The following is a 12,122-nucleotide window of genomic DNA, read 5'->3' as shown; positions in this document are numbered from 1 at the left end:
TACCCAGCCGGGTATGGGTACCCGTTTGCGACCCTGGTGCGGCCGGGTACGGGAAGGCCGTGAGTCACTGGTGAGTAACTGTTTGTCACTCATTTCCCAAAGTCTTGTCTCTTCTCACAATTCAAGTTCCTAGAATCAACCCACCCGCGCCTGCAACATGGCTTCATCCCAGAGGTCGCAATCAGGTACCCGATACCCGTACCCGTTTGCGACCCTGGTGCGGCCGGGTACGGGTAAGGAATCAAAACCCGTTTGCGACCTCTGCTCTGTTGGGGAGACATCGTCCTCCCGCATAGAGCGCGGAGGGGTAGGAACCGCTGTGAACGGTGCCAGTATCCACCGGCGAGCGGTGTCGCGAGCGGTGCCAGGAGGAGGAGGGGGGGGGTATCTGTGATAGCAAGAGATACCCCACAAACCCGCACAGTAAGTTATAGCTGATCTAAGAGAAGGGGTGAGGGGTGGACATGATCACCACGGGATGAGGCCACGTTGTGGGTTTTATACCAAACTGGCTGTACTACCCGGCTTCGCCTGGAACTTGGATCCACCACGCCCGGCCGCCTTTGTCTCCCCAGTGGCGATGTTCACACACCACACCAGTTATTCGTTTGAGGCTGAGTCGACCTAGGGGAGGCCCAGGAGCGGTTAAAATAATCGTTACCGGTGGTGGCCATGAGCGGGAATCGAACTCGGGTCGCCAGGTTCGTAGCGCAGCACAATACCCACTACACTACAATGCGTTACGCTTCCACATGCGCGGGTCACGTGACAGATGTGACGTCACAGCTCACTTGCCGTGCAAAAAATCTCTGCATTATTGAGCCCCCCCCCCCCCCAAAAAAAGTGTATTTGTATAATTTGTGCATGGTGTACAGTCTGGAAAGTACCCACATGGCAAATTTCCAGTTTGTTGCATGTCGGGAAGTATGCTAAACACGTTGAACAGACGCACATAATCACAACTATACCTTTTTATATTTATGGAGATAAATGTAATTCGGCGTGAAGCCACTGCCACGTGGCCTCGCCCAAAAACAAACACGGATCGGTGCATTGGCTGCGAAAAACGCGCGTTGTAATTTAATTTATTGCTCCCACACGTTTTGACCTCCGTGATTTTGTTTAATTTCGAGAATGTAATCGTCGTGCAGTTGTGGACTTGCTGTTTGTTTTGTGCTGCTGCTGCTGTATATGTTTTGACGATTTGACGTGTGTTTATATTTCACTGCCGCGTCTCTCCCCGGAGACTTTTTTATATCAATGAGCCCTCGTTTGCTTGAAGAAGACGATGATGAAGATGATGATAAAGATGATGATGATATAGATTGAGATAAAGTAGACGAATATGAAGTTGAAGAAACGAGGCAATCTAAAATTAATAAATTGGCTCAAAATACGAGAGGGGAGTTTCACGGTTGCGCCACGCGCATTTCGGATGAGTTTAAGGATGTTTAAAGATGTACAACTGAAAGTGGGAATTGTGAAGTGCCGTTTTACTTTTGGGCGCAGTGTGCCAACCGAGTGGGAACTGCGATGCAAACGGGAATTCGTCCATCTCACCCCAACTTATTGGATGGGTTTGTTTCTGGGTACTCCGGTGTCCTGCGTGCGCAACGCAACCAACATCGCCACCATCATCATCATCACATCATCACTGCCATCACAGCCATCATCAAAGCCACCACCACCAGCATCACCACTTGCGCCACCACCACCAGCATCACCACTTGCGCCACCACCACCAGCATCATCACTTGCGTCATCACCACCATCACTATCATCATCACCACCACCATCACTACCATCACAGCCACCACCACCACCATCATCATCATTACAGCCATCATCACAGTGACCACCACAACCACCATCATCATCACAGCCACCATCTTGATCACTATCACTACCATGACAGGCATCATCACAACCACCATCATCATCAAAGCCACCATCTCGACCACGACCATCATCACCATCACCATCACAGCCACCATCACAACCATCCCCACCACCACCACCATCATCATCTCCGCCACCAACACCACCACCATCACAGCCACCACCGCGGCCACCATCACAACCATCACCACCGCAGCCACCAACACCACGATCACAACCACCATCGCAGCCATCGTCATCACTACCGTCTCAACCAACACCACCACCACCAGCAGCAGCAGTGCGTCATCTCCCCCCCCTTCCCCCACCGTGTCCCTATAGATTTTGCCCCAATGCCCTTCTCTACTTGACATGCTATAGCGGTCAACCGTGGCGTGTGCGTGCGTGCGTGTTATTGTGCGCGTGTGTGCAAATTGAATGTGTGTGTTATTCAGCGTGTTGTGCAACGGAGTGTGCGTGTGTTTGTGTGAGTGCTATCTAACATGTGCGTGAATGTCATCTCGCGTGTGTCATTGAAGGTGTGTATGTAATTGAGCGTGTTTGTGTAATTTTGCGTGTGTGTCTTCGTATGTTGTTGAGTGTGTGTGTATATGCGTGCTATTGAGCTTGTGTGTTACCGTGTGTGTGTATTTGCATGCGTCTGTATGGTGTGGTGTGTGAGCATCAGCACTCGGGAGACAAAGGCAACCAGGAATGTCACTTCTAGCCACTACACATCTGCATATGCCACGCTGGCCTTCATAAGTGCTCACGAAAAGCATTTGCCGCAACAGTGTTGAAGGCTGCACGGAGGATCTGTGTCTCGTGTCTGTCGGTGTATGAACGTAGATATTGATCTGTTATGGTCCTGCCCAGAAGAAAACAGTTGTGGCTGACCCCCCTGCGTGGCGAATGCTCATCTATGCCGTATCACAATATCATGCAATAGCTCACAATATCACACAATATCATGCAATAGCTCACAATATCACACAATATCATGCAATATCACACAATATCACACAATATCATGCAATAGCTCACAATATCACACAATATCATGCAATAGCTCACAATATCACACAATATCTTGCTATATCTCACAATATCATGCAATAGCTCACAATATCACACTATCACAATATCACTCAATATCTCGCAATATCACACACTATTACAATATCACATAATATCTTGCAATACCACACAATATCACACAATATCGCACAATATCAATCTCGCAACATCTTCCAGTAGCCATGCGAAGCGGTGAGACTGACCGCCGTCCTTCAGAGTCTCTCTGCTCTGCTCACACGCGTCGCTGTCGTCGTTGTTGTTGGATGGGGGGCAGGGGAGTCTGCATTCGTGAGTGATTTTGTATATCTGCGTTATTCAAATGCGTGTACGTGTGTGTGTATGTGTGTGTGTGTATGTGTGTGTGTATGGTGGGGAGCGGTGGTGTAGCGGTCGGCGCGCTGCGCTACGAACCTGGCGACCCGGGTTCGATTCCCGCTCACGGCCAACACCACAGTGACGATTATCTGAACCGGTCCTGGGCCTCCCCTAGGTCGACTCAGCCTCAAATGAGTACCTGGTGCGATATGTATAGAACATCGGTACTGGGGAGACAAAGGCGGTCGGGCCGTGGTGCTGGCCACCCAAAAGTCTGTCAAGGCTATACGGGGATTCTTTGTATATGTGTGTGTGTGTATGTATGTGCGTCTGTCTGTGTTGTTGTATGTTCTACACGTGTGTGTATCTGGTCATCACAGTTTTTCCAATACTTCACATATATAGAGACAATTTTAAATGCTTCATACATGAAAGTGGGGTTTCAATTTACGTTAGCCGGCTTTCTCGGGGGGTTATTTCTTGCAGCGTCGACAGACCTGGCACGGACCGAGGCAATGCCGGTGAGGGTCGCCTCGTTAACCAGTCTGGCGCGTGTGGAGGACACGCAGGCGCGCGCGTGTTTATTGATGAGCTCACAGAGACAAAGGTCCCCCGTGTGGCCTCGACGCAAGCTGCTCGGGCAAGTGCTGCTCACGAGCACGAAGCAACGGAGCTTCGCAGTGGCAGGATGCGAACTGCCTCGCCTGGTCTGCGGGAGGTCGTGGGTTGGGTCCCGACCCTGACACCTGCTGTATATTTGTAGTTTGCGTGTCTCTCTCTCGTCATCATCATCACGGTGGGGGGATGCTAACTGCCTCGCCTGGTCTGCGGGAGGTCGTGGGTCTGGTCCCGACCCTGACACCTGCTCTAGATTTGTAGTTTGCGTGTCTCTCTCTCGTCATCATCATCACAGTGGGGGGATGCGAACTGCCTCGCCTGGTATGCAGGAAGTCGTGGGTCTGGTCCCGACCCTGACACCTGCTGTATATTTGGAGTTTGCGTGCCTCTCTCTCTCTCTCATCATCATCACGGTGGGGGGATGCTAACTGCCTCGCCTGGTCTGCGGGAGGTCGTGGGTTCGGTCCCGACCCTGACACCTGCTCTATATTTGTAGTTTGCGTGCCTCTCTCTCTCTCTCATCATCATCATCACAGTGGGGAGATGTTAACTGCCTCGCCTGGTATGCAGGAGGTCGTGGGTTCGGTCCCAACCCTGACACCTGCTCTAGATTTGTAGTTTGCGTGCCTCTCTCTCTCTCTCGTCATCATCATCATCACGGTGGGGGGATGCTAACTCCCTCGCCTGGGATGCGGGAGGTCGTGGGTTCGGTCCCGACCCTGACACCTGCTGCTGTATATTTGGAGTTTGCGTCTCTCTCCCCGTGGATTTTTCTCAGGGTCCACCGGTTTTTTCCCTTCACATTTAGAATCGACATCACGCGTTTGGAGTATTTGGCTGCTCGAAATTTCCACACGATGACGATGAGCCACTTCGTTTAGCTATCGTTTGTGACAGACAGGTCGCTTGCGAACTAGAGGGCCGAACCTGGTATCATAAACAAATAGTTTAGTTTTAGTTGAACGGCGGTGCGGTGTGGGTAGCGCCACGTCCCAGTTGCCTTCGTCTCCCCCGGTGCCGGTGAGATCAACCACCACCACCACCACAACCACAACCACCACAACCACAACCACCACAACCACAACCACCACCACAACCACCACCACCACCACAACCACCACAACCACCACAACCACCACCACCACCACCACCACCACCACCACAACCACCACAACCACCACAACCACAACCACCACAACCACAACCACCACAACCACCACAACCACAACCACCACAACCACCACAACCACAACCACCACAACCACCACAACCACAACCACCACAACCACCACAACCACCACCACCACCACCACCACAACCACCACCACCACCGCAGCAGCAGCAGAGGCCCAGGGAGGCCCAGGAATGGTTCGGATCCCGCTCGCCACCGATGTGAGACGTGGCCAGAAATCCAACTTGCGTCCACACAACGACGGTGGTGCCCTGACCAGCACGCCACCGCTCGCCCACACATCACAATCAGAATGTTTATTTATGCTGCGCTGGAGGTATCCGATGAGCTATAAAGTTAACACGATAGTTGTGCAGAGTACAAGAAAGGTAAACAAATGACCTAAACACAAACAAATACAACACTAAACCATCCCAATCCTACCAGGCAAAGCCCGCTTATGTATTCACTTATTTTTCAGAAGCGACCTGGCCACAAATGATCGCTCTACAAAGCGGGGCCATCATTTTGGACATTTATAGCACCGAAATGATCTAAATAGTCTCAACGTATGTTTCTAAATGTTTCGGGGAAAACCGGAGGAACCCGGAGGAAAAAAAAAATCCACGTGACCACGTGCATGCTTGCATACGAAACAAAGCCAAAGATCCCCCATACAGCCACAGCAGACTTTTGGGGGCAAGTGCTGTTGGCGAGCACCTGTGAAGGCCTGCACGGCGCGCGAGGAAATTGACTGCTGCAAACGCCACGCTCGGCCGCCTTTGTCTCCCTCGTGGCGATGATTACGTTGGATGATCTGGGGCTCGTGTCACGTGCCAGGCGAATGTGGACGATTAGCATCGATGACAACAACAACAACGATAACAACTCCTTGTTGCAAGCGCCGTTGCATCTCAGGACGCTCTAACTATGTCGCCGGGCAACGCTCCGAGCCGACCCACCAGATCGCCTTGTTCACGGACAGCGAAAGCAAAGAGGTCCGCCATGCAGTTCGCTTTCTCAGGAACGACCGATGGTGCTTGGCGCAATGCGCAGGTGGTTGAGCGATTCCTTGCGCACGTCACTGCCACGGACTGCCCTTTGCTGACGGTGTTCTCGCGTCCTTTACCTGCGGAGTTGATTTGGTAGACCTCCACCACCTCCCCCCCCCCCGCAACTTTGAGAGTGGTGCTGGTCGTTGCTGGCCGCATGGCGTGTTGACCCTTGATGGCCGTGTGCTCAAGCAATGGTGTAAAAACACGCACACCCACACGCACACCCAACACTCGCACACGCACACCCACACACACACCCATACCCACACGCACACGCACACCCACACGCACACGCACACCCACACGCACACACGCACACGCACACCCACACGCACACCCACACGCACACCCACACGCACACCCACACGCACACCCACACCAACACGCACACTCACACGCACACGCACACACGCACACTCACACTCGCACACGCACACCCACACACACACCCATACCCACACGCACACGCACACCCACACGCACACCCACACGCACACGCGTGCCTGGTAGATTTAAACTCGAAATACCGGAACACACAACGGGGTACATTGGTCAAGTGGGCAAATGTACCAACAGAAGGTGACCTCCCCTACCTATAGGTCAATAGTTCTCAATTTGTTTGGCATGGCGCCCACGTCCCCTCCACGTGTCATCCCCTACCCTCGTCCCCTACCCTCGTCCCCTACCCCCGTCTTCTCCACGCTCGTGCCTCCTGGTTTATATTTTTCATTGCAGTGGAAAGAGAAGAGACGTGTCGCAGACATTCTCCCGCGCTCGTTTGGGATTTCTCCTGCACGTTAACCTCGCTGCAGCCTCCGTCCCCTCTCCCCAAAGCCGAGAGGCCGCCGCTTCACCGGCTAGGAACTGCGGGTGGAGACGGTCGGCAGAGGCCGCTCTCGACGCTTCCCTAGAGGGTCGGGGGAGCGGTCCCGAAATGTCCAGCATTTCAAAAAAGGGCCCAAAGTTAATACATTGACACGTGGACACGCACATGGACACGTGGACACGCGCACGCGGTGGCACATGGACACGCGCACACACACACACACATACCCTGACACTGATTCTCCCGCACGCACTGACACCGACACCCTCACACTCTATCGCGCCGCTCGCACGCTCTGGCTAAACAGTAATCGTCCCCCCCCCACTGCCTCCCGAGGCACGCCTCCCTCCGGCGGTGTTTTATCTGCTTAATAAGCTGTGAAGGGCGTGGAGCACACGCCACCACCACCGCCACCACCACCACCACCGCCGCCACCACCGCCACCACCACCGCCACCACCGCCACCACCACCATCACCGCCACCACCACCACCACCGCCACCACCACCACCACCGCCACCACCACCATCGCCACCTCCCCCAGCAGCAGCACTGTGTGTAGTAATAGGTTTTTACCCTTTCAACTGGTACAAAAACTAACACCTTTATACAAGGCATCATGTTTGCAATAACCACAACACAAGCAGTCAAAATGCAAACAAAAGGAAACAACTCTGATGATGATAATGATATGCACTGTCCTTGAAGTTGATTGGTCCACACCCGAGACAGCTTTTCTTGGAGCCTAGTCTCCATTGGTGTTGGACCAGATGACGCTAAAATGCGTACAACTCAAAGACAGCGCACTATCAGAGTATTGAGAGCTCGGGGTAAGCATTTACACTATGAGACCTCCTTTACCAGTTGCAAAATATAGTAATAGGTTTTTACCCTATCAACTGGTAGCACTGTGTGTGTGTGTTTGCGTCAATGTCTGTGTGTGCTCTTGCCCCAAACGTCTCTGCAGGCTATATGGAGGATCTTTGTCTGTGTGTACAGTTGAGTCAGTAGGAAGCACATGTGGTGCATCTACTCGTCATCTCAGTCGGTCTCCCACCTGGGTCTGTCTCGTTACCTCCCGCCAGGTGGTCTCATGGTGCACCTAGCCTGGCACAAGCGCCATGGTGATTTCACATCCGCTTGGTGGAGAACGGCGGCTGCTGTTGTTGTTGAAGGATGGCACAGCGGTTTACACGCTGCACTATGAAACCCAAATGTCTGAGTTGAGTTCCTGGACAAAGCGACCATCAGTGGTATTGATTGCGGCGGGATTGATGATGATTATGGTGTTGATGGTGATGGTGATGGGAATGATTTGGGTGATGAGTGCGATGATGGTTTGTGTCGCTCTCCGTCTCCCCCTCCTCGTCCTCCTCCTCTTCCTCCTCCTCTCCGCGCGCGCTCAGGTCTCGTGAAACTCGGTGTTCACTGCGTCACCACCAAGAAGGTTGCCATTAAAATCGTCAACCGGGAAAAGCTGAGCCAGTCTGTGCTCATGAAGGTCTGAATCGCCCGCTCGCTCACTCACTCACCTGCTCATTCGCTCACTTCTTTGCCCGTTCACTCAGTCACTCGCCCATCGCTCACTCACTAACTCGCCCGCTCACTGACCTGTTCACTCGCTCATCTTCTCACGCATTCACCCACTCGCTCGCTCGCACATACACCCGCTCACTCTCTGCCTTTTGGTATTTTCGGTCTGTGTGTGTGTGGTGGGGGGCATTGGCACAGCGGTTAGGGGCCATCCATTTAGTACGTACGCATGGAGGGGGGAGGTGGGTTAACCCAAATGCGTTCACTTGCGTATGGTGGTCTACTGACAATGTGCGTACGCATAGGAAACGGGGCGGGGGGGCGGTGAAGCCTCGATAATAATTTGTCTACATCGGCCTTCAAATGAGCCACAGTTCAGTTTATCCAGCTGTCGGGACAACAAGTTCTACCGGGAGAAGTGGGACTCTGGGAGAGGTGTCACTCGTGTGCCACCGTGCCCCCTGACTGCAGCTATCACGCAGCTCAGCAAAATAAGTGGCCAAGGTACGCAACTTAATTATTTAATGCAGCCGGCGGTGGACTATATCTGTTTGCTTAAACACGTTAATATAATTAATAATCCTTGATCGTTTCTGCGTGGATTAAATATCGGCCGTTCTATAGGATTCGGGGGGGGGGGGGTGCATCAGGCGTACGTACGCAGGTGGGGGGGGGGGGGTGTAAAAAGTACGCATGAGTACAGGGAGGGGGGGGAGGGGTCACGTTTTGACAGATTTTTGCGTACCTCCTAAACGGATGGCTCTCTTAGCACTATGGGCTACGAACCCGGTGATCCGAGTTCAATTCCCACTCACGGCCACCACCAGTGATGATTATCTGAACCAGTCCTGGGTCTCACCTAGGTCGACACAGCCTTAAACGAGTACCTGGTGCGGTGTGTAAAACATCAGCACTGGGGAGACAAAGGCGGCTGGGCGAGGTGCTGGCCACCCACCCCCTCGTGTGCCGTGCCAGCCTTCATAGGGCCTCCCTAACAACACTTGCCCCAAAAGTTTGTTAAGGCTACACGGGGGATCTTTGTCTTTGTTTTGTGCGTTTGTAGGTGGAGCGAGAGATTGCGATTCTGAAACTGATCGAGCATCCACACATCCTCAAGTTACACGATGTCTATGAAAACAAGAAGAACCTGTGAGTCCATCACCATCACCACCATCACCACCACCATCATCACCATCTTCACCACCATTACCACCATCACCATCACCACCATCATAACCAAAGACAAAGATCACCCGTATAGCCTTAACAGACTGTAGGGGCAAGTGCTGTTAGCGAGCACCTATGAAGACTGGAACGATACACGAGACGAGTGGGTGGCCAGCACCAAACCAGACCGCCTTTGTCTCCCCAGTGGCGATATTTACACACCGCACCAGATACTCATTATCTGATCCGGTCCTGGAGGCCCAGGACCAGTTCAGATAATCGTCATTGGTGTTGGCGGTGAGCGGGAATCGAACTCGGGTCGCCGGGTTTGTAGCGCAGTGCACTAACAGCTAAACTACCACCATTACCACCACCATCACCACCATTAACAACAACAACCGCCATTCACCACTAAGTGACGGTGACGTCACCACGGTGCTTGTGCCAGGCTATGTGCACGTTAAGGTCACGTGAAGTGTCGAACGCCCGCTGGAAGGAGGTCACGGGACAGACCCAGCAGGTGCCATGGGTCGACTGACTGAGATGACTTGCCGATACACCAGCTGTACCCCGTACTGTGCCAAATTGCTGTGTTTTAGCTGCCCGGCACTCTGCTCATTGTTGTTGAGCATCGCTCCTCTGCCCTCAGTTGTTGTTGGAGAGCGACTGCCTCCAACTGCCCAGTAGCGTCCTTCACGAGCCTCCTACACAGAGGCCGATCTTCATACACTGCTGGTACCAGTCATCGGCAATTCCACTCAGCTCTACATCCACCCGTACCGCATCAGTCCATCTCTTCTCCAGCCCGTGTCATGCCCATTTAGCCCTGTTTATGTGACCAAACAGAAACATGCGGTGGCTGGGCATGCGGTGGCTGGGCATGCGGGCTACATGACCCAGCAAACGCAGCCTTGCCTGCCGGAGGAGCTCACAGATGGGACTTTGTCCAGATCTTTCAAGGATTTGTGTGGGGGGGGGGGGGGGGGGTGGGAGCGCGTCATGCAGCAGTGGATAGACCACGTGGTGGTGTGGTGCACACATCTGCCGCAGGTACCTGGTGCTGGAGCACGTCTCTGGGGGCGAGCTCTTCGACTACCTCGTGAAGAAGGGGCGGCTCACGCCCAAAGAGGCGCGAAAGTTTTTCCGGCAAATCATCTCCGCCCTCGACTTCTGCCACAGCCACTCCATCTGGTGAGCACACACGCACGCACGCACATGTACACGCACGTGTACACACGCACGTGTACACATGCGCGCACGTGTGCGCACGTGTACACACGTGCACATGCACACACGCACGTAAGCGCACACACGCACGTAGACGCACGCACGTACGCGCACGTGTACACACGCACGTACACATGCATGCACTTACGCACGCACACACTTATGCGCACACACACATGCACACACGCACGTAGACACACGTACGCGCACGTGCACGTACACACGACTGTGTGTGCGTGTCTGTGGTGTTGGGAGCGATGGCAGCGGTTAGCGCGCTGCGGCGACCCGAGTTCGATTGCCGCTGACAGCCACAATATCGGTGGTGAATATCTGAAACTGGTCCTGGACGTCCCCTAGGTCGACTCGGCCTTAAATGTACACCTGCTCCCGTGTGTGCAAAATACATCACCATTGGGGAAACAAAGGCGGCCGGGCATGGTGCTAATCGCATCCGCCTCCTCGTGTAGCGCGTTGACCTTCAAGGTGTTCGCAGACGGCACTTGCTCCACGCAGGCAGTGTGGGCTGTATGGGGGATCTTTGTCTTTGTAGCTATTAAGAGTCCACACATCACGCCCCAGGCTGTTGCGTTGTGTAAATGATGATGAGTTGTTGTTGTTGTTGTTCCGGAGCGTAACGCTCGTGTTTACGCCCCTGAGCAGATTGCCGAGTCAATGGCATTTAAATTACCTTACCTGCAACAACCTCGTCCTCCACCACCAGCCCACCCCCTACACCAACCTCCTCCTCCACCATCAGCTCACCCCTACACCAACCTCCTCCACCACCAGCCCACCTCCTCCACCACCAGCCCACCCCCTACACCAACCTTGTCCTCCACCACCAGCCCACCCCCTACACCAACCTCCTCCACCACCAGCCCACCCCCGACACCAACCTCCTCCTCCACCACCAGCCCACCCCTACACCAACCTTGTCCTCCACCACCAGCCCACCCCTACACCAACCTCCTCCTCCACCACCAGCCCACCCCCTACACCAACCTCCTCCTCCACCACCAGCCCACCCCCTACACCAACCTCCTCCTCCACCCCCAGCCCACCCCCTACACCAACCACCTCCTCCACCACCAGCCCACCCCTACACCAACCACCTCCTCCACCACCAGCCCACCCCCTACACCAACCACCTCCTCCACCACCAGCCCACCCCTACACCAACCTCCTCCTCCACCACCAGCCCACCCCCTACACCAGGGGTCGGCAACCAAAATAACAAGAAGAGCCATTTCTTTCCA

At 53.9% G+C, this 12,122-nt stretch overlaps 1 protein-coding gene across 3 annotated transcripts in view; it reads left to right on the top strand.

The window, feature by feature from the left end:
- Positions 1–12,122, top strand: part of LOC133343248 (serine/threonine-protein kinase BRSK2-like) — a 51,132-nt gene that overhangs the window by 8,841 nt on the left and 30,169 nt on the right. For all 3 annotated transcript variants that reach the window (XM_061552693.1, XM_061552685.1, XM_061552703.1), the window contains exons 2-4: positions 8,346–8,440; positions 9,536–9,621; positions 10,690–10,830. In XM_061552693.1, the coding sequence (XP_061408677.1) occupies positions 8,346–8,440; positions 9,536–9,621; positions 10,690–10,830 (322 nt within the window). The remainder of the gene's footprint in view (positions 1–8,345; positions 8,441–9,535; positions 9,622–10,689; positions 10,831–12,122) is intronic.

Source organism: Lethenteron reissneri, chromosome 2, assembly GCF_015708825.2.
Source record: "Lethenteron reissneri isolate LAM-NWPU_2019-01 chromosome 2, ASM1570882v1, whole genome shotgun sequence".
Lineage (NCBI taxonomy): Eukaryota > Metazoa > Chordata > Hyperoartia > Petromyzontiformes > Petromyzontidae > Lethenteron > Lethenteron reissneri.
Note: the sequence above shows the minus strand (reverse complement) of the source record. Positions and strands in the feature narration are given on the sequence as shown.